This window comes from Manis javanica, chromosome 2, assembly GCF_040802235.1.
Source record: "Manis javanica isolate MJ-LG chromosome 2, MJ_LKY, whole genome shotgun sequence".
Classification (NCBI taxonomy): Eukaryota; Metazoa; Chordata; class Mammalia; order Pholidota; family Manidae; genus Manis; species Manis javanica.
Genome location: NC_133157.1, coordinates 140,282,624 through 140,308,535, shown reverse-complemented (window position 1 = coordinate 140,308,535; position 25,912 = coordinate 140,282,624). Strand labels below are relative to the sequence as shown.

The following is a 25,912-nucleotide window of genomic DNA, read 5'->3' as shown; positions in this document are numbered from 1 at the left end:
TTTAATGTTTACAATTACATGAATAATTGTATGTTTTGAGAAGAGTGCATTGTTCCTAACAAGTCCACTCACTTTCCTAGGACTGCTCTGCATTTGGCCTGTGCCAACGGCCATGCAGAAGTGGTAACTGTCCTGGTACAGAGAAAATGTGAGCTTAACCTCTGTGACAACCTAGAGAGGACACCCCTGATCAAGGTATGTAAGAGCTGTCGATGCCAGCCTGAGATGTATTTGATGTAATAACTGAGAAGAGAAATCAGTTTATCTCATTTAAATATAACTCACTGGTGAAACCTGTAGAGTGTCTACCTTTAAATCCTAGAATTTACAGTGTGTTTCTTTGTGTAATACCTACAGGCCGTGCAATGCCAGCAAGAGGACTGCGCACGTATTTTAGACCATGGTGCTGATCCCAATGTGAGTGACATCTATGGCAACAGTGCTTTACACTATGCAGCTTGTGGTGAGTGTGTAACAACAGTGGCACAGCTCCTTTCACACAATGCAGACATCGAGGCGAACAATGAGGTATGCATCCACTAACTTTATCTACAAATATTTGAATAACATGTTTTTAATTTCTTTAGTAGCCATAGATATATAAAATTCTTTTACATATACATCTGTATGTGTGTGTATAGGTAGACACATACATATACTGCATACTCAACATCGGGCACTGCCACCGTGGAAACACCTCCAAAGTCAAGTCAGGGAGGGCTAGAGAAAGGTTGCCCATACAGAGGGCAGAACAGTTTCCGGCCCCCTTTTTCCCCAGGAGGAGGTCCTTCCCTTGAGTGCCTGGGATGGGGTGGTAGGCTCAGAGCCCACAAAGGACTGAAGGCTGAGGGGGTGTGAGGTGATGGTGGAGACTGACTGCTCTGCAGAGCCTTAGGAAATGGGTGCTGCTGGGGATGGGTGGGAGGAGAGGTGGAGAACTGGTACCAGGCCAGAGGAGCTGGGTGAGTGCATGTGGGATGAGTAAGCGGCACACCACAGGCCCAGGGCACTCTGGGACCCCAGGGCTCTGAAGATCCAGTGAGGGGTTTGGGTCACATCTTGACATCAGCAGGGCAATTCCCTTGTACTGGCAGCTGCCCTGCCAGCCATGTACCACCTTAGGGTTTCTCACATCACAGAGTAGCTCCTGCTCAGCCTTGTGCAGCTCCTCGCCGGCTTGTAGCTGTATGTAGGGAACAGGTGATGATAAAGCTCATCTACCTGCTTTTTCTTCTGGATGTACATTACCTCCCAAGCTGGAGCCCCAACAGGTTAATATAGTTAGGGTCAATTTTACGTATTTGGAAAATCAAGCATTTCCTGACTGAAAATATTTTGAAATAACTAAGATTTCACTTAAAATAATGGCTCTTCTAAGGAAGCATTAGGGTACAGCTTTGTTTACATGCGTTTATGGCAGATGTGTGTGGAAACACTGAATTTGCTGAAGTACAGCCTTTCTTTGAAATATTTTTTCCCCACCCAAGTTTTTTTCTAATTGGTGTAAAGCAACACAGGAAAGCCAAGTTTGCTTTGGAAACAGGCTTTATCTAAAAAGAAAGCAAAAGAAATGCATTTTATAATCTGAAATTGTGGCTACTGTTGACAAGTTCCTATTTTATTTAAAAAAGTGACTTATGTAAAAGCGATTCCTCTTTCACTGACTAAAGTTTCAGAGGGAAAAAGGAAAGGGAAAAGAAGAGAGCAATTAGAAATATGCAGGCCAATTTGGAATTTGGTCACATGAAGGGAAAGAACAAGAAGATGTTTTTTGTGTTTGTTTTTTCCTTGTTTTTCTCTGTTTAGGCAAGCTGTCTTCGGCCTTGAGGGAAAATAATTGTTTGTTTGGTAAAGAGGATGAATGGGTTGTAAACTTGCTTAGAGTTCAACATTAGGAGGACTCTGAGGAACCAGATTGACAGAGAACAGGTGGTGGTGAAGTGGGAAACAAGGGAAGACGATGTAATGAACTGATATGTTCTGTTCTCTCAGAAACAGCCACATAGATGAGAGCTAAACTCTGCCTTCCGATCTAGAACATCTTGATGGGAAGGGAGGAGTTTATGAATAACAAAGTCAAGTTACATTTTGGGTTTCCTTACAAGTCCCTGTTCTGCCCACACCCAGAAAAATTAAATGCAGTTTTGCTAAGTGACTCATCTCTTGTGCCTTCCTTTCTTTGATAAAATCCTCTAGTGATAGCAGGAATTGACCACATATGTGAGAGATGAGAATGACGTGATTGTCCAGTGCACCAGTGCTCAGCTAGGGTTGTGCTGGTGAATCAAATTGCCTGGGAAACTTTAAAAAACCAAGTCCAGTAAGGCCTGGATATATTTGGAAATACTTCCTTGAAGTACTGATACAACTCTTGCTTAAGAACTACTGAATGGATAAGTGTAATATATAAATTTGCAGATCTCACAAACTTAAGAAATCTCTAGAAGAGTTGGAGTGTGATAGGTTACTACTTCCTTCAGCTCTCTCCTCTCTGACAATTTTAGCCTGACTTCCCTCTGGCCCTACCTCTGTAACTGAGAAGTTATAAAAGAATATTACTGGTGATATCTGTTGGCCTAAAGAAAAACACATTTTTCCTTCCAGCCATCAGTTATTCCCTAGCACTCAAAGAGTCTTTAGTAATTTGCTTCTGGATAGTCTTAATAAGTACAGGCTAACCCTTGAAGGATTTTGCATCTTTTGGTATCATTAAAGTCATTAGGCCAACAAATTGGTTATCATAAGCAGGGTTCTCCGACTGCAATAGTAGTAAATCATGGACCTTCTTTTTAGCTGAAGCCGTGTGATAGAGTGTCTCAGTATGTCTGTTAAATTCATAGAGCCCTGGCATAATTAGAATTGCAATTTTAAATATCGAAATCCATGTAGTTAGTGACAAAAGAGATGGGAATTGTTTTAATAGTTTAGTTTCAGCAGTCCTGTGAACTAGTTATCCATTTGATTAATAATCTGGGAGAATTAAATAAAAATAGATTGTAGCTTTCATAAGCATTGGAGAAATTCTTTGAGGTGGTATTATGAATCATTTTTGGTTTTTATCAAATGTACAGCATGGTAGTTCTACAGTACCCCTCCTCCCCCCTCCAACATCCCTGCCTACTTTGCTCCCCCTAGGTAACCACTAGACACTTCTCACTGTCTATGAATTTAATGCTGTTTTGTTCTTTTTCTTTTGCTTTCTTTTTATATTCCACAAATAAGTGAAATCATATGGTATTTGTCTTTCTCCACCTGGCTTATTTCCCTGAGCATAATACCCTCGAGATGCATTCATGTTGTTGCAAATGGCAGGATTTTCTTTTCCGAGCAAAATAATATTCCATTGTATATGTACCACATCTTTATCCAGTCATCTACTGATGGATGCTTAGGTTGCTTCCACATTTTGGCTACTGTAAACAGTGTGACAATAAACATAGGGGTGCATATATGTTTTTGAAGCAGGGATTTTGTTTTCTTCAGGCAAATTCCCAGGAGTGGAATTACTGGGTCAAATGGTATTTCTATTTTTAGTCTTTTGAGGAACCTCCATACTGCTTTCCACAGTGGTTGCACCAATTTGCAGTCCCACCAACAGTGTAGGAGTGATCCTATTTCTGGGTATTACAAATCTTAATAGCAATTTTTATTACATGTTGAGGCCCAATTTTTTGGTAAACCATATGATACTAAAGAAAGGGAAGATTTTTGCATACACCTATTTGTTTTATACACAACCACTGGGAAATGTAAAAAATATAAAACAAGTGAACTATAGGCTAACTGTGGGCCCTGAATACATTTAATTTGCCCCAACAAATTGAGTCAGTATTTAAAATGTAGGAGACTCATGTAGAAATCTAGGCTTCAGGCTTCTCTTAAAGAATCATATCTGTAACGTGGAGCCATGCCTACTCTGAGGTGTGCTGTGCAGAGGGCTTCCCCTTTTTCTGTTCCCCTGTCCCCACCTGGGTCTTTACTTCCTTGGGTCACCTACTTCATCTCTATAAACACTGGACGTTACAATTTGAAGTTACACTATTTTATAGTATTTTTTGATAAATATTCAAGATTTTTGAGATGGTTTGTATTAATTTACAATGTAGAGTTCACATTATATATTAATCTCAGAAATAGGATTGACTTGTTAGAATTTATAAGTGGTTTATATTTACTTATTCCTTTTTATTTGCTTATTTTTATTTATTCATTTATTTATTGATACATCATTAATATATACCTACATGAACAATATTGTGGTTACTAGATTCCCCCCATTATCAAGTCCCCACCACATACCCCATTAAGGTCACTGTCCACTAGTGTAGTAAGATGTTATAGAATCACTACTTATCTGTGTTAAACTGCCTTCCCTGTGTCCCCACACACATTATGTATGCTAATCATAATGCCCCTTTTCCCACTTATCCCTCCCTTCCCACCCATCCTCCCCAGTCCGTTTCCCTTTGGTAACTGTCACTCCATTCTTGGGTTCTGTGAGTCTGCTGCTGTTTTGTTCCTTAACTTTTTGCTTTGATCTTACACTCCACAGATGAGTGAAATCATTTGACACTTGTCTTTTTCTGCCTGGCTTATTTCACAAAGCATAATACCCTCTAGCTCCATCCATGTTGTTGCAAATGGTAGGATTTGTTTTCTTCTTATGGCTGAATAATATTCCATTGTGTATATGTACCACATCTTCTTTATCCATTCATCTACTGAGGGACACTTAGATTGCTTCCATTTCTTGGCTATTGTAAATAGTGCTGCCAAAAACATAGGGGTGCACATGTCTTTTTCAAACTGGGTTTCTGCAATCTTAGGGTAAATTCCCAGGAGTGGAATTCCTGGATCAAATGGTATTTCTATTTTTAGTTTTATGAGGAACCTCCATACTACTTTCCACAACGGTTGAACCAATTTACATTCCCACCAGCAGTGTAGGAGGGTTCCCTTTCCTCCACAACCTTGCCAACATTTGTTGTTGTTTGTGTTTTGAATGGTGGTGATCCTAATTGGTGTGAGATGATATCTCATTGAGGTTTTAATTTGCATTTCTCTGATGATTAGTGTGATGTGGAGCATCTTTTCACATGCCTTTTGGGCATCTGAATTTCTTCTTTGGAGAAGTGTCTGTTCAGATCCTGTGCCCATATTTTAATTGGGTTATTTACTTTTTGTTTGTTGAGGTGCCTGAGCTCTTTCTATATTTTGGAGGTCAACCCATTATTGGATTTGTCATTTATGAATATATTCTCCCATACTTCAGGATGCCTTTTTGTTAAACTGATGGTGTCCTTTGCTGTACAGAAGCTTTTTAGTTTGATATAGTCCCACTTGTTCATTTTTCTTTTGTTTCCCTTGCCTGCAGAGATATGTTCATGAAGAAGTTGCTCATGTCTAAGAGTTTTATGGTTTCATAACTTACATTCAGGTCTTTGATCCATTTCGAATTTACTTTTGTGTATGGAGTTAGACAGTAATCCAGTTTCGTTCTCTTACATCTAGCTGTCCAGTTTTGCCAACATCAGCTGTTGAAGAGGCTGTCATTTCCCCATTGTATATACCATATATGCTTGGGTTAATATGTGGACTCTCTATTCTGTTCCTGTGGTCTATGGGTCTGTTCTTGTGCCAGTACCAAATTGTCTTGATTGCTGTGGTTTGAGATAGAGCTTGAAGTTGGGAAGCGAGATCCCCCTCCCCCTGCTTTATTCTTCCTTCTCAGGATTGCTTTGGCTATTCGGGGTCTTTTGTGGTTCCATATCAATTTTAGAACTATTCCAGTTCATTGAAGAATGCTGTCGGTATTTTGTTAGGGATTATGTAGATTGATTTAGGCAGGATGGCCATTTTAACAATATTAATTCTTCCTCTCCAAGAGCATGGGATGATTTTCCATTTATAGGTATCCTCTTTAATTTTTCTTAGGAGATTCTTGTAGTTTTCAGAGTATAGGTCTTTCACTTCCTTGGTTAGGTTTATTCTTAGGTGTTTTTTTCTTTTTGATGATATTGTGCACGGAATTGTTTTCCTGATTTCTCTTTCTGCTAGTTCATCGTTACTGTATAGGAATGCAACAGATTTCTCTGTATTAATTTTGTATCCTGCAAATTTGCTGAATTCAGATATTAGTTCTAGTAGTTTTGGAACGGAATCTTTAGGGTTCTTTATGTACAATATCATGTCATCTGCAAACAGTGACAGTTTGAATTCTTCTTTACCAATCTGGATGCTTTTTATTTATTTGTGTTGTGTGATTGCTGTGACTAGGACCTCCAGTACTATGTTGAATAAAAGCAGAGAGTGGAAATCCTTGTCTTCTTCCCAATCTTAGAGGAAAAGCTTTCAGCTTCTTGCTGTTAAGTATGATGTTGGCTGTGGTTTTGTCAGATATGGCCTTTATTATATTGAGGTACTTGCCCTCCTATACACATTTTCTTGAAAGATTTTATCATGAATGGATGTTGAATACTTTCAAATCCTTTTTCAGCATCTATGGAAAGATCATATGGTTTTTGTCCCTCTTTTTGTTGATTTGGTGGATGATGATGATGGATTTTCGAATGTAGTACCATCCTTGCATTCCTGAAATGAATCCCACTTGATCATGGTGTATGATCCTCTTGATGTATCTTTGAATTCACTTTCCTAATATCTTGCTATGTATTTTTGCATCTGTGTTCATCAGGGATATTGGTCTGTAGTTTTCTCTTTTTTTTTTTTTTGTGGTGTCTTTGCCTTGTTTTGGTATTAGAGTGATGCTGGCTTCATAGAATGAGTTAGGAAGTATTCCCTCCTCTTCTATTTTTTGGAAAACTTTAAGGAGAATGGGTATTATGTCTTCTCTAAATGTCTGATAAAATTCAGTGGTGAATCCATCTGGTATGGGGCTTTTGTTCTGGGGTAGCATTTTGATTATGGATTCAATTTCATTGCTGGTAATTGACCTGATTAGATTTTCTTTCTTCCTGGGTCAGTCTTGGAAGGTTGTATTTTTCTAGAAAGTTGTCCATTTCTTCGAGGTTATCCAGTTTGTTAGCATACAGATTTTAATAGCATTCTCTAATAATTCTTTGTATTTCTGTTGGGTCTGTAGTGATTTTTCCTTCCTCATTTCTGATTCTGTTTATGTGTGTAGATTATCTTTTTTTCTTAATAAGTCTAGCTAGGGGTTTATCTACTTTGTTTACTTTTCCATGAATCAGCTAGTGGTTTCATTAATTTTTTCTATTGTTTTATTCTTCTCAGTTTTATTTATTTCTTCTCTGATCATTATTATGTCCCTCCTTTTACTGACTTTGGGACTCATTTGTTCTTTTAACAGTTTCAATAATTGTGACTTTAGACTATTCATTTTGGATTGTTCTACCTTCTTTAAGTAGGCCTGAATTGCTATATACTTCCGTCTTAGAACTGCCTTCACTGCATCCCACAGAAGTAGTTGTGTTGTGGTGGTGGTTTCATTTGTCTCCATATATTGCTTGATCTCTGCTTTACTTTGGTCATTGATCCATTGATTGATTAGGAGCATGTTGTTAAGCCTCCATGTATTTGTGAGCCTTTTAGTTTTCTTTGTACAGTTTGTTTCTAGTTTTATATCCTTATGATATGAGAAGTTGGTTGGTACAATTTCTATCTTTTTTAATTTACTGACTCTTTTTGTGTGGCCTAGTATGGGATCTATTCTGGAAAATGTTCCATGTGCACTTGAAAACAATGTGTGACCGGCTGCTTTTGGGTGTAGAGTTGTGTGGATGTCTGTTAGGTCCATCTATTCTAGTGTGTTGTTTGTGCCTCTGTGTCCTTACTTACTTTCTTTCTGATTGATCTGTCCTTCAGAGTGAGTGGAGTGTTGAAGTCTCCTAGAATGAATGCATTGCATTCTATTTTCCCTTTTAATTCAGTTAGTATTTCTTTCACATATGTAGGTGCTCCTGTGATGGGAGCATAGATATTTATAATGGTTATATCTTCTTGTCGGATTGATTCCTTTATCATTATGTAATGTCCTTCTTTGTCTCTTGTGACTTTCTTTAAAGTCTATTTTGTCTGATACTAGTACTACAACACCTGCTTTTTTCTCCCTATTACTTGCATGAACTATCTTTTTCCATCCCTTCACATTTCATCTGTGTATGTCTTTGATTTTGAAGTGAGTCTCTTGTAGGCAGCATATAGATAGGTCTTGTTTTTTTGTCCATTCAGTGACTATGTCTTTTGATTTGTGCTTTCAGACCATTTACTTTAAGGGTGATTATCAATAGGTATTTACTTATTGCCATTGCACGGTTTAGATTCGTGCTTACCAAAGTTTAAGGGTAACTTTCTTACTATCTAAGACTCTAACTTAACCCACTTAGTATGCTATTACAAACACAGTCTAAAGGTTCTTTTTTTCTTTTTCCCTCCTTTTCTTCCTCTTCCATTCCCTATATATTATATATCATATTCTGTACTTTTTGTCTATCCCTTTTTATTACATCTGGTGACAGCTATTAAACCTTAGGAACACTTCCATCTGTAGCAGTCCCTCCAAAATACACTGTAGAGATGGTTTCTGGGAGCTAAATTCTCTCCGCTTTTCCTTATCTGAATATTCTTTAATCCCTCCTTCAAATTTAAAAGATAATCTTGCCGGATAAAGTTTTCTTGGTTCGAGGCCCTTCTTCATTGCATTAAATATATCATTCCACTCACTTCTGGCATGTAAGGTTTCTGCTGAGAAATCTGATGAAAGCCTGGTGGGTTTTCCTTTGTATATGATCTTATTTCTCTCTCTGGCTTCTTTTACTGGTCTGTCCTTATCCTTGATCTTTGCCATTTTAATTATTATATGTTTTGGTGTTTTTGTCCTTGGGTCCCTGTGTTTGGAGATCTGTGCACCTCCATGGCCTGAGAGACTATCTCCTTCCCCAGATTGGGGAGGTGTTCAGCAATTACTTCCTCAAAGACACTTTCTTTTTCTTCTCGTACCCTTTTAATACAAATATTGTTCCATTTGTATTGGTCACACAGTTCTCTCAGTGTTCTTTCAGTCTTACCATTCCTCTTCCATATCCCTAATTTCTATTTCATTTATTGTCTCCACTGTATCTAATCTGCTTTTAATACCCTCCATTGTGTTCTTCAACTATTTGATCTCCATCCTAAATTCATTCCTAAGATCTTGAATATTTTTCTATACCTCCATGAGTATGTCAATGATTTTTATTTTGAAATATCTTTCAGGAAGATTCATGAGGTCAATTTCATTTCAATCTTTCTCAGGTGTATTCACAATTTTTCTTTGAACCAAGTTCCTTTGATGGTTCATAGTTTGTCTGTGGTGCCCTGTAGTGCCCAGAAGCTCTACTCTCTGGAGCTGTTTAGTCCCTGGATCAATGTTGGGGGTCACAGGGGAGCTGTGTTGGTGCCTGGGGGGAGGAAAGAGCTGTTTCCTGCTTCTGGGCTGCTGTGCCTGTCTCCGGTGCCCAAACCAGTGGACCAAACACACAGGTGTAAGCCTCTATGCTTTGTTTTTGTAGCTGCTGTAGGCGGGGCTTCCCTCTGGCTGGCCTGATGCCAGGGCAAGGATTGCCGGTTTGTGATCCTGAGCCAGGTGCAGGCTAGCCAGCCGGGCAGGAGCAAGACACAGCAGGCTGTGAATCATGGTTGGGTGGGGGGCCTTGGAGCTGCATAGGTAGCCAAGGGGAAGGAGTGCCTGAAGATAGTTTAAGCTCCCAACCTGCTGGGCAGAGTGCACCAGACAATTTTTTCTACCTGTCCTTTCTCCTGAGCAGTAAGCTCTGCACAATCCTTGCCCCTTTAGCAGCCCTCTCACTTTTAGGAAGTCTCTCAGACTGCCTACCCACATCAGCCAGATATGAATCCCTGTTTTCAACAAGCAGCTGTAATTTCCATCTCTGAGGGTATTCAGCCTGTCTTAGCTTTCCAACCGCACAAAAGCAGAGCAGCATGCAATGTAGGTTCATGCTCCCAGAGCAGATCTCCAGGGCTAGGTGTTCAGGAGTCCCAGGCCTCCACTCCCTCCCTGCTCTGTTTCTTCCTCTTCTGCTGGGCTAGGGTGGGGGAAGGGCTTGGGTCCCGCCAGGTCAGGTATGTTACTGTGTTCTGTGAGGTCTGCTCTTTTCTCCATGTGTATGCAGTCTGGTGTAGCCTGCTTTCCTTTTGCTCTTTCAGGATTACTTGTATTAATTATATTTTCATATCATATGTCATTTTAGGAGTTCTCTGTCTCACCTCTTATGCCACCATCTTTTCTATAAGTGGTTTTTAAAATAACTTTTTTTCACATGTATTATTGGTAATCCTATTCCCATTGGAATGTGTATAAACCTAATGAGGTTGATCATGGTTACAATCAGTTAGGTTATCTGTTTAGTGCAGACAATATTATATCTTTCCCCTTAGCATTGTTCCTTAAAAATGCAAGTGACTTAGTTAACTTGCATTATGCTACAAATAATCCATATAGATCAGTATTAAAAGTTTTATTGATAAGCCATTATATTTTTATTTGGTTCACATTTTACATGGAATACAATTTTAAGTGGCAATTAAAATGGAAACCTGAATAAAAAGATTTTTTTTTTAATGAGCCCTGGGTTATCAGTACAATTGGGATTAAAATTTCATATTGAGCTTACTAAGAGCAAAGATAAAACAAAACTATCTATCTTCTTATAGGGCAAAACCCATGGACCATTTGGTTATAAGCAATCCTTTCATTTGAAGCCTGTCTCTTTTAATTCAGAGCCCATTTTCTAGTGACCCATTCGAAGCAGTAGTACCTGACATTGATATCTTGGAACCTGACACCATTGATAGAAGAATCAAGCAATTTTGTACACATGGGAAAAACCTTCATTTTTACTGGAAAGCTGTCAGAACTATCCCTGAAACACTTAATTCCTCAAATGTTAATGTTTGCAACAAAGAAGTATTGGGCAGATAGGGAGTAAGCAAACTTAAACAGATTTCATTAGTACTATACATATAAAACAGAGCTTTAAAATATTTCTCAAATACAGAACATGGAATCTTCACTGTGGCATAGTCATTAACTTTTGGTAAAGTACATATTCTTTGGAATAATTATTGTAAGAAACAGTACCCTAGAGAGACTCACTTCGGTTACTAACTCAGAAAAAATAGTTAAAGCACTTCCTACTACATCTTAAAGCTTGGAGGTATGGAGAGTTAAGAAATAGCCCCTGTCCTCAAGAAACTTGGTTTAGATGGAAGCAGTAAGGCAAGTACAGCACACCATGGTCAATACTGTGAAGGGAAGCAAAGACTTCCTGGAAGACTTCAGTGTTCGCAGTGAGTTGTGGAGAATGCCTTTGCAGGTAGTCTGTCAAAGAGGTGTAGAAGAAGGGCATTGCCAGAGAAGGAGCAGCAGGTGAAAACTGAGGGCTGAGAAGGAAGGGGCCACTTTTTATTTTCCTTCTATATTATATGTTTAAGGGCAGAGGATCTTTCATAACTTTTTTATTCAGTTTAGAAATATATGATTTTGTAAATTGTAAATTGTTTTTGCTGATTTACAGGAAGGCTTCACACCACTTTTGCTTGCTATAAGGCAAAGAAAGTATGAAATGACAAAGTATTTGTTAACTAAAGGAGCAAATGTACATGCTGTTGATAAGAAAAAAAGGTACAGTATTGTTTTCTTAAACCTTATATTTCTCTAGCATCGTGATAAACACATCAGAAGATTAAGTGTAGGATTAACTGATAATTACGTAGTGGAAAATATCAACACATCATTAGTAGAAAAGCAATGATTCTGACTAGGCAACAGTCTGTACAGCAGGGTTCTTTTACAATATTAGCTGATGACATTTGCAATCTGACTTTTTTGCTCATGATTTTTAGATTAGCTAAAGGGTGGGTTTCATATTGGTTTTTATAAAATACAGGCTTTTTAAGAACACAATTTTGGACTTCTTAATGCTTTTATAGTATTTTTTTTACCTCTACTTTACATACATTTTTTCCTAAAAGATGCTTCTTGAGCATAAAAAGGAATTGATTTTTGTCTTTTGGATGTGTCTTTGCTTTAAGTTGCTTTCTTTAAAGAGTAATGATGTTACTAGGTTATTCCTAAGTGACTGTTAATGACTATTACCAGATACTATGGGCTCATGAGTTTTTATCCTTTTTCACTTCTAGTATATTTTGATGTTTTTATTTTTCATTGGTATGGTAGAAGGAAGAAAGATAGCTTTAGTTGAACAAACTTTCCATTTACTCAAACAAGTCATAGGTGGGTGATAAAGACAAAGGAGGTGGGCTTTAGGTTCTCACAAGACGGGGTGTGATACCTCACTTTCCTGCTTGTTAGGCGTGTGACCTTGGGAACATTACTTATCAGCACCAGTATGTTTGATGTAAAAAAGGATTATAATATATCCTTCAAGGGTGGTTGTGTATAAGTAAGATTAAAGATACATCATTTAGTTTAGTGCCTAGAACATACTTAGATTCTTAACTGCAACTATGAGTATTACCATTATTACTAATATTGTTATAAGCCTGCAAATAGCTTTAATGTATCAGACTTCTGTCTTTTTCAAGTATAATATACCAGACTAAGGAAGAAATGGGGGATTCTTCATTTAAATCTTCACCTGTTTCAAAAAAGTGACCTCACTATAGTTTCTTGTCCACCAGAGGACTTGAAAGTAGCAACTTCTGCTACATAACAGCCAAGTGAGACAAAAGGCTTCCTTTTTGTCCCTTCCTTTTAGTCTTGGAGGTAATTTACAAAGATGAACCCTTGAACATGTGAATGGTCAGTTCTACACAGACAGGCAAGATTTTAACTTGGTAAAGTGTATCAAGTTAGCTATTTAACTAACAAAGTTCCGAAGGGTGAAGTTATTTCTCTGTCATTTTAGAACAACACTCATGCTTGCTATAGATAATGGATCAACAGTTATAGCCAGGCTGCTTCTTCGGCAAGATATTGATGTCTTTTCGGAAGATACCCTTGGATGGACTGCAGAAAATTATGCTCATAAGAGAGGTTTGAATACCTAAGTATTTACATTAAAATGCTAGCTACCACTGAACTAATGTTTAAAATAACTGTTACTCAATATGTAACGTGATTTTGTAGTTTGGTTCAGTCAGTTTTGGAATGGCACTACACATAGGGCACATCATCAGCCAGAAACCCTGCAAAAAGCTAGATTGGTAGCACTGGTGCCCAGTTCTTTATCACAGGACTCTTTTAAAGACATAACATTATCCATTTAATTCTATGTATATCTGCTATGCATGAGGCACAAATAATGTCACAACAATGTTACCTGGACATGTTCAGGATAGCATAAAATCCTGGTTTTTTTCCCTGGGGACTACCCCTATACTCTCCCCCCTGAATTTTCCAAGAACCCAAGGGTTTCCCTAAGACCAAAGAGACAATGCTCTTTCATAAGTCCCTTGGAGGGGGCGGGAAAGGACACTCTATGTTCTGTTGTTTCCACTGCTTGTACTGCTGCAGCATTGCTACTGAAATGGCCCTGCAGGCAGTTCTGATTGACCTTTCCTCCCAGGATGTCCTTGCCTTTCTAGATTCCTGTCTTCATGGTGATCCACACTAGACTGGAAAAGCCACACCTTTTCTCAGTTCACATACATATGCTTGTATGTTCAGCCACTATTCCAGCGCATGAGCTCCCTGTTCTGGCAGCTGGGCCTGCTAGCTTCAGCAACACACTTTCTGCGCACCCTCAAAAGCCTTATGGAGAGCCTGCACCCTAGCCTGAGACCCTCACAATGACTCACCCTTTGAAGATATTGTCTGTCCTGTTTGCCAATATTAGGTGGGACCATTAGCTGCAGATATTAGCAGAGAGGTTCAGATAAGGCTGCAGGAAGAGATTAGACTTGCCTTCTCGTAGGATGTTCTGTACCCACAGAGTAGCAGGTTTCTTAGGTCATGGAACACCCCATATTGCCCTGACCTAAATAGTGGGACCAGTTTGCCTGAGATTCCATAATTAAGGTTCGCCCCTTAAGTGGTCTGTTTTCCATAATAATGAAAATTTACAAAGTGCCTTGAGTGGAGTTCAGGTTTCAAAATACTTTCAGATTCTGCCTCACAAGAAAGCCAGCCACTCAACAGGAATCTCTGAATCTCAAGTAGGTTACTTGGCATTAGGAGAGCTAAGCCCCATCCATGTCCACATGTACAAGAGTAGGGGTAAGTCTTTCAAGTCAACTGGAGATGACATGGAGATGAAACATCATTCAGATAAAGACCTGCTAGTTCAAAGTTTGAGTAGATGGAGAGGAAAAAGTAGCAGTCGGCGCCAGGTTTTGACTTCTGTTGGTTTGTGCCGTCGGTGTGATTAGCTACAATGATAGGGGACAATGCTGTCATCCAACTTAATGAGGTAGTATATTTATAAGTTACTTATCACCTAAATTACCACAAAGAAAGAACAGTTAACCGAAAATAATTACGTCTTCTGAACACAGCAGCTAACTTGTTAGAACATGTGAAAACCCACTGGGTTTTATTTGGTATTCCAAAATAGTTTCAAGTTGAAGAGCAAATCATTCCATTCCTTGAGTGTTCCTGTGAGCATTTTGGGGGTGTAGTAGCTTATGAAACCCTTGCAACAACTTTGTAAAATGAGGCGGCAAGATCCCTACTTTCTAGAGCAAGATCCCTAATTTCTAGAGCAAGACTTTGAATTGAAGAGAAGCAGCTTGTCCAATAACAAAAAGCTGTTGGTTATAGAGCTAGGCCTTCTGAGTTCAAGACACATCCATCCATTATGACACGCTAAGTCTGACTCATTTACTGAGCTATAGTGCCCTCAGTTCATGACTGGTCCACCTTACTATCTTACCGCTTGTCATATTTAATTATTTGCTTGATAAAAAGTTTGTAACACTTAGAAATTTGGAGTATATGGGCTAATTAAGGCTTTGTATTAGCTGTTATTATCCAAAATATTCTTAGGAATGTTATTTGATAAATGTTTTTCAAATCAGTACTAAAGTAGTAATATTATTTGTAACCTTTCTTTACACATAGCATTTGCCAACTAATTGATATGTACAAAGTGGACAAGGGAATTAAAAATTCTTCTCAAAATAATCGAAACTCTTCTCCAGGTAAGAGTTGAGATACTGAATTGCCCTTGGTGGTCTACCATAGATAAAGTAAGAATAAGGGAGTTTTGATAATGAAAGACCAATGAAGAAAAACAGTGTATAAGTTACATGTATATTTTTTCTTTCTTTATTTCTTTCTTAATAGTTCAATATTCAGAATTATTTTTAAAGCTAATGTAGGTAACTTAAAATTTGAGATGGTGTTTATTTCAGTTGTCTGAAAAGGAATTCAGTTAGTCATGACCCCTAAAATCGCATATATCTGTGTACATAAAAGATTTTTAAGTTAAATTTTGTATCTTTCCTCTATAATCACATTATAACAAATTGAACTTGTCATAATAAAGTAGAAAATAAGGTAAAAAATGATAAATAAAAATAAAATATTTTACAACAAATGAATTACATTTAGTACATGAATGTTTCTTATTACATACTGATTTATCTCACTAATAAAAATAACTGTCTTTAAAACTGGGAACACAGCAATACCGTCCTGGAAGAACCATACATAAATGGCAGACACTCAGAACTTCACTGGTGTGCAGCAGTACTGCTGAGACAGGCTCTTAAAGACTCCTGCTGGAAGTACAGGAGTCAGAAAAGCCATGCCTCGTTGAGAAACACAGCTTATTTTACATACTGTTACACCAACATGGCCTGTTACCAGCTTCATACCTAATTAAGTCAAACCAGAATGAGAGAGACCAGGTGCTGTCACATCTGCTAAGTGGGGCCATAATAGTTTGAAAGCAGTCGTAGACAAGACATAAGTGAATAATAAGCATGACTGCTCCCAGACAACTTTTTCGAAGCCAGATGGCAGATTCGATTTCGCCTGTGGGCCACAGCTTGATGAACCTTCATATAGAGGACACAGTGAAGGAAAACACAGAAGGTGACACAGCCTTGTTTCTTTGGACTCGTATCAGCCCATCTTGAGGTGTTCACCCAATGGTACTGAAATGAACACAGTCCGGGTGCTCAATTTATTCAACTTCCAATGTTGGCCATTTGTGACAGAGAGAGAGAGAGAGAGAGAGAGAGAGAGATTGAGAGGTCGTTGATTATTAAAAATGGAAAAAGTAATTATATGCTAATAAATATTGGTAGACTTTTAAAATAGTAATTCTGAAATGTTTTGGTCTTAGGATTCCTCTGTATTATTAAAAATTACTGAGATTTCCTACGAACTTTTAGTTAAATGGGTTGTATCTATTGATAGTCACAACATTAGAAGTTAAAACTGAAACATTTTAAATACAAATGTACATGATCATACATCACATTAGCCATTAGAGCTCTGATGTTATCACATACCATATCTCTGGAACATTACACTGTATACTTGTAAAGGGAATGAGAATGGAAATGGCAAGTAACATTGAGCTTTATAGCAAAAATACTTGGACCTCTTGGATCCCATGAGCAGATGGATCTTGGGACTCCAGGGACTCCCAGGTGATGCTTCACAACCACCACTTTAAGCCAGGCCAGGCTCATGGATGAAACTTTTACCATTCCTTGTGATGGAAGGGCTTTAAAGTTTCCATCCAAATTTCTTTTTTTGCTCACTTGCTTAAAATTTAGAGTTTAAATCTGATGATTTTGTCTTAAGGAAAATAATTTTGTTATATATTCATTTCCTAACTCAATGGCACTCTATACTCTGGAGTCGACTTGCCCTTTTATAACTTGGAAACAGGTCACTCAAGGCTGTCTTTTCTCACATAACTGACTGTGCTTATTCCAGGTTTAACAAGTGAATTCTGAAGATCCTGGTGCATACTGTAATTAAAGTGATGCCATTCACTGACAACTTTTTTGAAACCTACTTCCTTACAGCACCCAATAACCATTATGCACGTTTAAACATAAAATAAGTGGTTACCCATAAATTTCATTAATGATAAAATTCATACCTTGAAGGATCTTAATTCCTCATTAAGCTCTACAGAATATAGAATAGGGAATAGAGATTGATGAGCAAGTCAAGTTAAGTGATAGTAAAAAATATAAAAGTAGAAAAAATGAGGGACCGTGGTTAGTTAATTAGGCTTACCTACGTGGATAGCAGTACAGGGCATGTAAAATGGGAATTAGAAGAAAGAGTAATTTCTTCTAGGCTAGTATTGAGAATATACTTAAGAGTGTATAGCAGGTTGTGTTTAGAGTTTAGAGACTGTTTGGGAAACTAGTTGGATAGCCAAAGAGTGTCTACTCAGACCAAACTTAGTCTCCTGGTTTTATTTTTATAGCCCTGAATTCACAAGTATTAGTTTCAGCTACATTAAGTGTAACTAAAAGAGCACCTTCCAAAGCCAAAAATTAAAATATTCCTTGTATTTTCTATGACTTTATGTAATTTAGAGTTGGCTCTACCAGGAGTAATGGGAAATATTGGGAATTGACTACACAGTGCCACCTCCGATATGTACACAGTCTATCAACTTGTCTTATAATTTTTTGTTATCATTAATCTACAATTACATGAAGAACATTATGTTTACTAGGCTCCCCCCTTCACCAAGACACCCCCCCACACCCCAATACAGTCAGTCCACCAGCATAGTAAGATACTATAGAATCACTACTTGTCTTCACTGTGTTGCATAGCCCTCCCCATGCCCGCCCTACATTATACATGCTAATCATAAGGCCCCCTTTCTTTTCCGCCACACTTATCCCTCCCTTCCCACACATCCTTCCTAATCCCTTTCCCTTTGGTAACTGTTAGTCCCTTCTTGGGTTCTATGATTGTGCTGCTGTTTTGTTCCTTCAGTTTTTCTTTCTTCTTATACTCCACATATGAGTGAAATCATTTGATACTTGTCTTTCTCCACCTGGCTTATTTCACTGGGAATAATATGCTCTAGCTCCATCCATGTTATTCCAAATGGTAGGATTTGTTTTCTTCTTATGGCTAAATAATATTCCATTGTGTACCACGTCTTCCTTATCCATTCATCTACTGATACACATTTAGGTTGCTTCCATTACTTGGCTATTGTAAGTAGTGCTGCAGTGAACATAGGGGTGCATCTGTCTTTTTCAAACTGCTCTACTGCATTCTTAGGGTAAATTCCTAGAAGTGGAATTCCTGGGTCAAGTGGTATGTCTATTTTGAGCTTTTTGAGGAACCCCATACTGCTTTCCACAATGGTTGTACTAATTTACATTCCCCCAGCAGTGTAGGTGGGTTCACCTTTCTCCACAACCTTGCCAACGTTTGTTGTTTGTCTTTTGGATAGTGGCGATCCTTACTAGTGTGAGGTGATATCTCATTGTGGTTTTAATTTGCATTTCTCTGATGATTAGCAATGTGGAGCACCTTTTCATGTGCCTGTTGACCATCTGTATTTCTTCTTTAGAGAACTGTCTATTCAGCTCCTCTGCCCATTTTTTAATTGGCTTATTTGCTTTTTGTTTGTTGAGGCATGTGAGCTCTTTATATATTTTGGATGTCAATCCTTTATCGGATCTGTCTTTTATGAATATATTCTCCCATACTGTAGGATACCTTTTTGTTCTATTGATGGTGTCCTTTGCTGTACAGAAGCTTTTCAGCTTCATATAGTCCCACTTGTTCATTTTTGCCTTTGTTTCTCTTGCCCGGAGAGATATGTTAATGAAGAAGTCACTCATGTTTATGTCCATGAGATTTTTGCCGATGTTTTTTTCTAAGAGTTTTATGGTTTCATGACTTACATTCAGGTCTTTGATCCATTTCGAATTTACTTGTGTGTATAGGGTTAGAAAGTGACCAGTTTCATTCTCTTACATATAGTTGTCCAGTTTTGCCAGCAGCATCTTTTGAAGAGACTGCCATTTCCCCATTGTATGTCCATGGCTCCTTTATCATATATTAATTGACCATATATGTTTGGGTTAATGTCTGGAGTCTCTATTCTGTTCCACTGGTCTGTGGCTCTGTTCTTGTGCCAGTACCAAATTATCTTGATTACTGTGGCTTTGTAGTAGAGCTTGAAGTTGGGGAGCGAGATGCCCCCCACTTCATTCTTCCTTCTCAGGATTGCTTTGGCTATTCAGGGTCTTTGGTGTTTCCATATGAATTTTTGAACAATTTGTTCCAGTTCATTGAAGAATGTTGTTGGTAATTTGATTGGGATTGCATCAAATCTCTATATTTCTTGGGGCAGTATGGCCATTTTGACAATATTGATTCTTCCTAGCCAAGAGCATGGGATTAGTTTCCATTTGCTAGTGTACTCTTTAATTTCTCTCAAGAGTGTCTTATAGATTTCAGGGAATAGGCCTTTCACTTCTTTGGTTAGGTTTATTCCTAGGTATTTTATTTTATTTTTGATGCTATTGTGAATGGAATTGTTTTCCTGATTTCTCTTTCTATTAGTTCATTGTTAGTGTATAGGAAAGCTACAGATTTCTGTGTGTTAATTTTATATCCTGCAACTTTGCTGTATTCCAATATCAGTTCTAGTAGTTTTGGAGTGGAGTCTTTAGTGTTTCTATGTACAGTATCATGTCATCTGCAAATAGCGACAGCTTAAGTTTTTCTTTACCAATTTGGATTGGTTGTATTTCAATATTTGTCTAATTTCCGTGGCTAGAACCTCCCGTACTATGTTGAATAACAGTGGGGAGAGTGGGCATCCCTGTGTTGTTCCCGATCTCAGAGGAAAAGCTTTAAGCTTTTCGCTGTTCACTATGATGTTGGCTGTGGGCTTATCATATATGGCCTTTATTATGTTGAGGTACTTACCCTCTATACCCATTTTGCTGAGAGTTTTTATTATGAATGGATGTTGAATTCTGTCGAATGGTTTTGCAGCATCTATGGAGATGATCATGTGGTTTTTGTCTTTCTTTTTATTTATGTGGTGGATAATGTTGATGGATTTTCAGATGTACCATCCTTGCATCCCTGGGATGAATCCCACTTGGTCATGGTGTATGATCCTTTTGATGTATTTTTTAATTCGGTTTGCTAATACTTTGTTGAGTATTTTTGCATCTATGTTCATCAGGGATATTGGTCTGTAGTTTTCTTTTTTGGTGGGGTCTTTGCCTGGTTTTGGTATTAGGGTGATGTTGGTTTCATAGAATGAGTTTGGGAGTATTCCCTCCTCTTATACTTTCTGGAAAACTTTAAGGAGAATGGTTATTATGTCTCCTCTGTATGTCTGATAAAATTCTGAGGTAAATCCATCTGGGCTGGGGGTTTTGTTCCTTCGTAGTTTTTTGATTACCGCTTCAATTTCATTGCTGGTAATTGGTTTGTTTAGATTTGGTGTTTCTTCCTTGCTCCTTCTTGGAAGGTTGTGTATCTCTAAGAAGTTGTCCATTTCTCCTAGATTTTCCAGCTTCTTACCGCATAGGTTTTCTAGCTTCTTTTCATAGTATTCTCTAATAATTCTTTGTATTTCTGTGAGGTCCATCGTGATTTTTCCTTTCTCGTTTCTGATTCTGTTGATGTGTGTTGATTCTCTTTTTCTCTTAATAAGTCTGGCTAGAGGTTTATCTATTTTGTTTATTTTCTCAAAGAACCCAGCTCTTGGTTTCATTGATTTTTTCTATTGTTTTATTCTTCTCAATTTCATTTATTTCTTCTCTGATCTTTATTATGTCCCTCCTTCTGCTGACTTTAGGCCTCATTTGTTCTTCTCTTTCCAGTTTCGATAATTGTGATGTTAGACTATTCATTTGGGATTGTTCTTCCTTCTTTACATATGCCTGGATTGCTATATACTTTCCTCTTAAGACTGCTTTTGCTGTGTCCCACAGTAGTTGGGGCTTTGTGTTGTTGTCATTTGTTTCCATATATTGCTGGATCTCCATTTTGACTTGGTCATTTTGATTATTTAGGAGTGTGTTGTTAAGCCTCCATGTGTTTGTGAGCCTTTTTGCTTTCTTTGTACAGTTTATTTCTAGTTTTATGCCCTTGTGGTCTGAAAAGTTGGTTGGTAGGATTTCAATTTTTTGGAATTTACTGAGGCTCTTTTTGTGGCCTAGTATGTGTTCTATTCTGGAGAATGTTCCATGGGCACTTGAGAAGAATGTGTATCCTGTTGCTTTTGGATGTAGAGTTCTGTAGATGTCTATTAGGTCCATCTGTTCTAGTGTGTTGTTCAGTGCCTCTGTGTCCTTACTTATTTTCTGTCTGGTGGATCTGTCCTTTGGAGTGAGTGGTGTGTTGAAGTCTCCCAGAATGAATGCATTGCATTCTATTTCCTCCTTTAGTTCTGTTAGTATTTGTTTCACAAATGCTGGTGCTCCTGTGTTGGGTGCATATATATTTAGAATGGTTATATCCTCTTTTTGGACTGAGCCCTTTATCATTATGTAGTGTCCTTCTTTATCTCTTCTTACTTTCTTTATTTTGAAGTCTGTTTTGTCTGATACTAGTATTGCAACACCTGCTTTTTTCTCTTTGTTGTTTGCATGAAATATCTTTTTCCATCCCTTTACTTTAAGTCTGTTCATGTCTTTGGGTTTGAAGTGAGTCTCTTTTAATCAGCATATGGATGGATCTTGCTTTTTAATCCATTCTATTACTCTGTGTCTCTTGATTTGTGCATTCAGTCCATTTACATTTAGGGTGATTATTGAAAGGTATGTACTTATTGCCATTGCAGGCTTTAAGTTTGTGGTTACCAAAGGTCCAGGGTTAGCTTCTTTACTATCTTACTGTCTAACTTAACTCGCTTGTTGAGCTATTACAAATGCGATCTGATGATTCTTTATTTCTCTCCCTTCTTATTCCTCCTCCTCCCTTCTTCATATGTTGGGTGTTTTGTTCTGTGCTCTTTTTAGGAGTGCTCCCATCTAGAGCAGTCCCTGTAAGATGCCCTGTAGAGGTGGTTTGTGGGAGGCAAATTCCCTCAGCTTTTGCTTATCTGGGAATTGTTTAATCCCTCCTTCATATTTAAATGATAATCGTGCTGGATACAGTATTCTTGGTTTGAGGTCCTTCTGTTTAATTGCATTAAATATATCATGCCATTCTCTTCTGGCCTGTACGGTTTCTGTTGAGAAGTCTGATGATAGCCTGATGGGTTTTCCTTTGTAGGTGACCTTTTTTTTCTCTCTGGCTGCCTTTAATACTTTGTCTTTGTCTTTGATCTTTGCCATTTTAATTATTATGTGTCTTGGTGTTGCCCTCCTTGGATCCCTTGTCATGGGAGTTCTGTGTACCTCTGTGGTCTGAGAGGCCATTTCCTCCCCTAGTTTGGGGAAGTTTTCAGCAATTATTTCTTCAAAGACACTTTCTATCCCTTTTTCTCTCTTCTTCTGGTACCCCTATAATGCAGATATTGTTCCATTTCGATTGGTCACTCAGCTCTCTTAGAATTCTTTCATTCCTGGAGATCCTTTTATCTCTCTCTGCATCAGCTTCTCTGTGTTCCTCTTCTCTGTTTTCTAGTCCATTAATGGTCTCTTCCATCTCATCCATTCTGTTTTGAAGTCCTTCCAGAGCTTGTTTTATTTCTGTATTCTCCTTCCTTAGTTCTTGCATATTTCTCTGCAAGTCCATCAGCATGGTTATGACTTTTTTTTTTAATTCTTTATCAGAAAGACTGGTTAAATCTATCTCCCCAGGTTCCTTCTCTGGGGAAAATGTAGCAGATGCCGAAGCTGTCTGGGTTAGTCTTGTCTGGATCAAATCTTTTTGCCTTTTCATGTTGATATGTGCTATTGACTGTCAGCTGGGAGAGCCAAACTTTCTACTTGCTACTGGCCTTTCTTTACTGGGACAACTAAGACCCCTAGTGGCTTCTGTTGGACAATTGGTGTAGACTGGGTCTTTGTGTCTTGCCCAGCCGGTATGGAGGAAGCTCCCTTGCTGAGGGCATGGCCAGCCTTAGGCTGCTTTTCTGCTATGGCTGGGCCCCGGAGGGGTAATGGATGGGGGGCTGATTGGCTGTTTACCTCCGTGAGGGGTCTCAGAGCTGTTGCCCAGGGGGTTAGTACGCCCAGGTTTCCCTGTAATTTCCAGCTGCTGGGCTGTGACCTGGGTTGTTTCCGTCCAGCTGTTGCATCCCTGTCACTTTAAGACTTTCAAAAAGCACTCGCTTTTCTTTGTCACAGGGGCATCAGCTTCAGGACTTGCTCAGAGGTCTTGCTTCCCTGTTTCCCTAGTTTCCAACCCTCCATGCATGCACTGTCTGCACTCTGGTGCGGATGTCTAGGGCTGGGTGTTTAGCACTCCTGGGCTACCTCTCCCTCACGGCTCTGACTCCTCTCCTCCCACTGGGAGCTTGGGTGAGGGGCACTCGGGTCCCTCTGGGCCGGAGCTTGTATCTTACCCCTTTCACCAGGTGCTGGGCTCTCACACGTGTGGATGTAGTCTGGCTATTGTCCTGTGTCTTTTGGTCTCTCATTTAGGATTAGTTGTATTTGTTGTATTTTCAAAAATACATATGTTTTTGGGAGGAGATTCCCACTGTCCGACTCACGCCACCAACTTGGCTCCGCCTCTCACCTTGATTCTTATATGCACACACACACACACAAACACACACACCTTCTCTCTCTCTGATCCTTTAATGTTCAGTTTGGACATTATCTCTCCAGGTAATGCTTTCTTTGACCATTCTTTCCATTTCTCTATATTTTAGTGACTGTACTGTATTAACAGTATCTGTCTCTATGTCTCTATCCACCATTTGACCATGAGCTCCATATGTGCAAAACCAGTTTTTTCCACCATTGTATCCCTAGCAATTAGGAGTCCTACAACACATTAGGCAATCATTTAATGTTTGATACATTATACTATCTCATCTTCTACAAAGAATGTCATCGAGTACCAAATTGTAAAATTATACAAATCTGAAAATGAAAAGTAAGGTGATTTAGTGTTCCTTTCGGAATGTTAACTGCTATTACTAAAACATTATCAGTGGGTCTTAAAGATTAGCTGCAGCTCCATCGACAAAAACCAAACTTTAAATTGCTATAGTTTATCATACAAATGGTTTCCTGTGTGTACCAAAAGAATAAGTTAATAATTCATAAAATGAATCCCCCTGTTTTGACTTCTGAAAGAAAGATATGCTTGGTAGGGGAAGGGAGGAACTTGGGAACTTCAAGACACAGATAAAATAATGTAATCACCCGAGAGGACTCATTTGGCCCAATTTTGAAGTGGAAAAAGTTCAGATTCTTACGGTCCTCACACTAACACACACAAGTGAAATACATAGTAACACAGCAATTTTCCATTATTTTCAAAAATATAATCAAGAAATACTTATTTTCTGTGAAACACTTTATGAAGGTTATACCACAATATCTACCACGGTATACTTTACTCTCCTGTGCTGTTGAGATGGATTAATCCAGAACAACTTAAAATACCATATATTACATGACCTAGTCTCCCTCGCAGAGAAGTGGGTGGGACCTGTCATAAATACCCAGAATTCTTCGTTAACATCCCAAATTATCTGATGGTCAAAGCTGTAAACTGCTATACATTTATACATATTCTTAAAAAATAAATGTCTTTATTCAGCTGCAAGAGCTTTTCTTATTTAAAAGTAACATACATGAAATAAGCCAGGTGGAGAAAGACAAGCACCAAATGATTTCACTCATCTGTGGACCATAAGAAGAAAGCAAAAAAATGAAGGAACAAAACAGCAGCAGACTCACAGAACCCAAGAATGGACTAACAGTTACCAAAGGGAAAGGGACTGGGGAGAGTGGGTGGGAAGGGAGGGAGGGAGAAGAGGAATAAGGGGCATTACGATTAGCACACATAACGTAGGGTGGTGCATGAGGAAGGCAGCATAACACAGAGAAGACAACTAGTGACTCCATAACATCTTACTATGCTGACGGACAGTGACTGTAATGGGGTATGTGGTGGGGACTTGATAATGGGCGGAATCTAGTAGCCACAATGTTGCTCATGTAATTTTATATTAATGATACCAAAATTTTTAAGAAGTGCAAAAACAACCACAAAACAAACAAAACAAGTAACATACATACTTATTAGTCTTACAAAAGAAAAACAGGCCACTCAAGTAAATTAAGGACGGAATACTGTCTCTTTGAAGGATCTCTGAAAGTGAATTAGGCCATATACATAGTTTCAGCTCTAAAGTAAAAATCAGTAACAGTCCTCTGTTTTGCCTGATAAAACCAAGTGCCACTGAAAGTTAAACTACTTGAAGTAGCTAATAAAACAACAGCTGAAATTATCTTAGAGACATTTATCATGAGCATACAGCTACAGGATAAAACCTCTCAAGAACCTCTAAAGTACAGGTTCTAAGTGGGAATAGGGTTAGGCGTTGACCCATACATAGAAAGACTTTCATGTAGTTGTAAAACTGTAGAATTTATATGGAAATTTCTGTAAGCTAACATCAGAGTCTCAAAAGAATGTGGTCCTCAGGGGATGAAGAACAACTGCTCTGAAGGATCTAAGTCTTCTCTCTTTACCCCTGGTGCCTACTCTTAAATAGTACTACTACCTTCTTCATAAATCACTTAAAATTATCCAACATTCTCCTCACAGTCTATAGAATTTCCCCAAAGTGTCATGTCAACATCCCTGAATCAAAGATTGCTCTCCAAAACTTCTACTTGCTACTGTTAAACTTTGACTTTATTTTATGATTCTATCAATTCACCTTTGGAAAAAGAGGTCACTGTGACCATTTGTGCATTTATGATAAAGTAAACCATGAAATATTGCAGTTAGTAGCAATGACCTAGATGTACATACATGACCAGATCTCAAAGAATGCTGAGTGAACAAAGTAAAATAGCAAAATGG

The 25,912-nt window shown here is 38.4% G+C and overlaps 1 protein-coding gene across 1 annotated transcript in view; it reads left to right on the top strand.

Annotated features, from left to right (window-relative positions):
- Positions 1–25,912, top strand: part of LOC140845646 (uncharacterized) — a 59,819-nt gene that overhangs the window by 10,020 nt on the left and 23,887 nt on the right. Inside the window, exons 2-5 of the mRNA XM_073220316.1 lie at positions 81–195; positions 358–528; positions 11,556–11,662; positions 12,909–13,036. Of these exons, the coding sequence (XP_073076417.1) occupies positions 81–195; positions 358–528; positions 11,556–11,662; positions 12,909–13,036 (521 nt within the window). The remainder of the gene's footprint in view (positions 1–80; positions 196–357; positions 529–11,555; positions 11,663–12,908; positions 13,037–25,912) is intronic.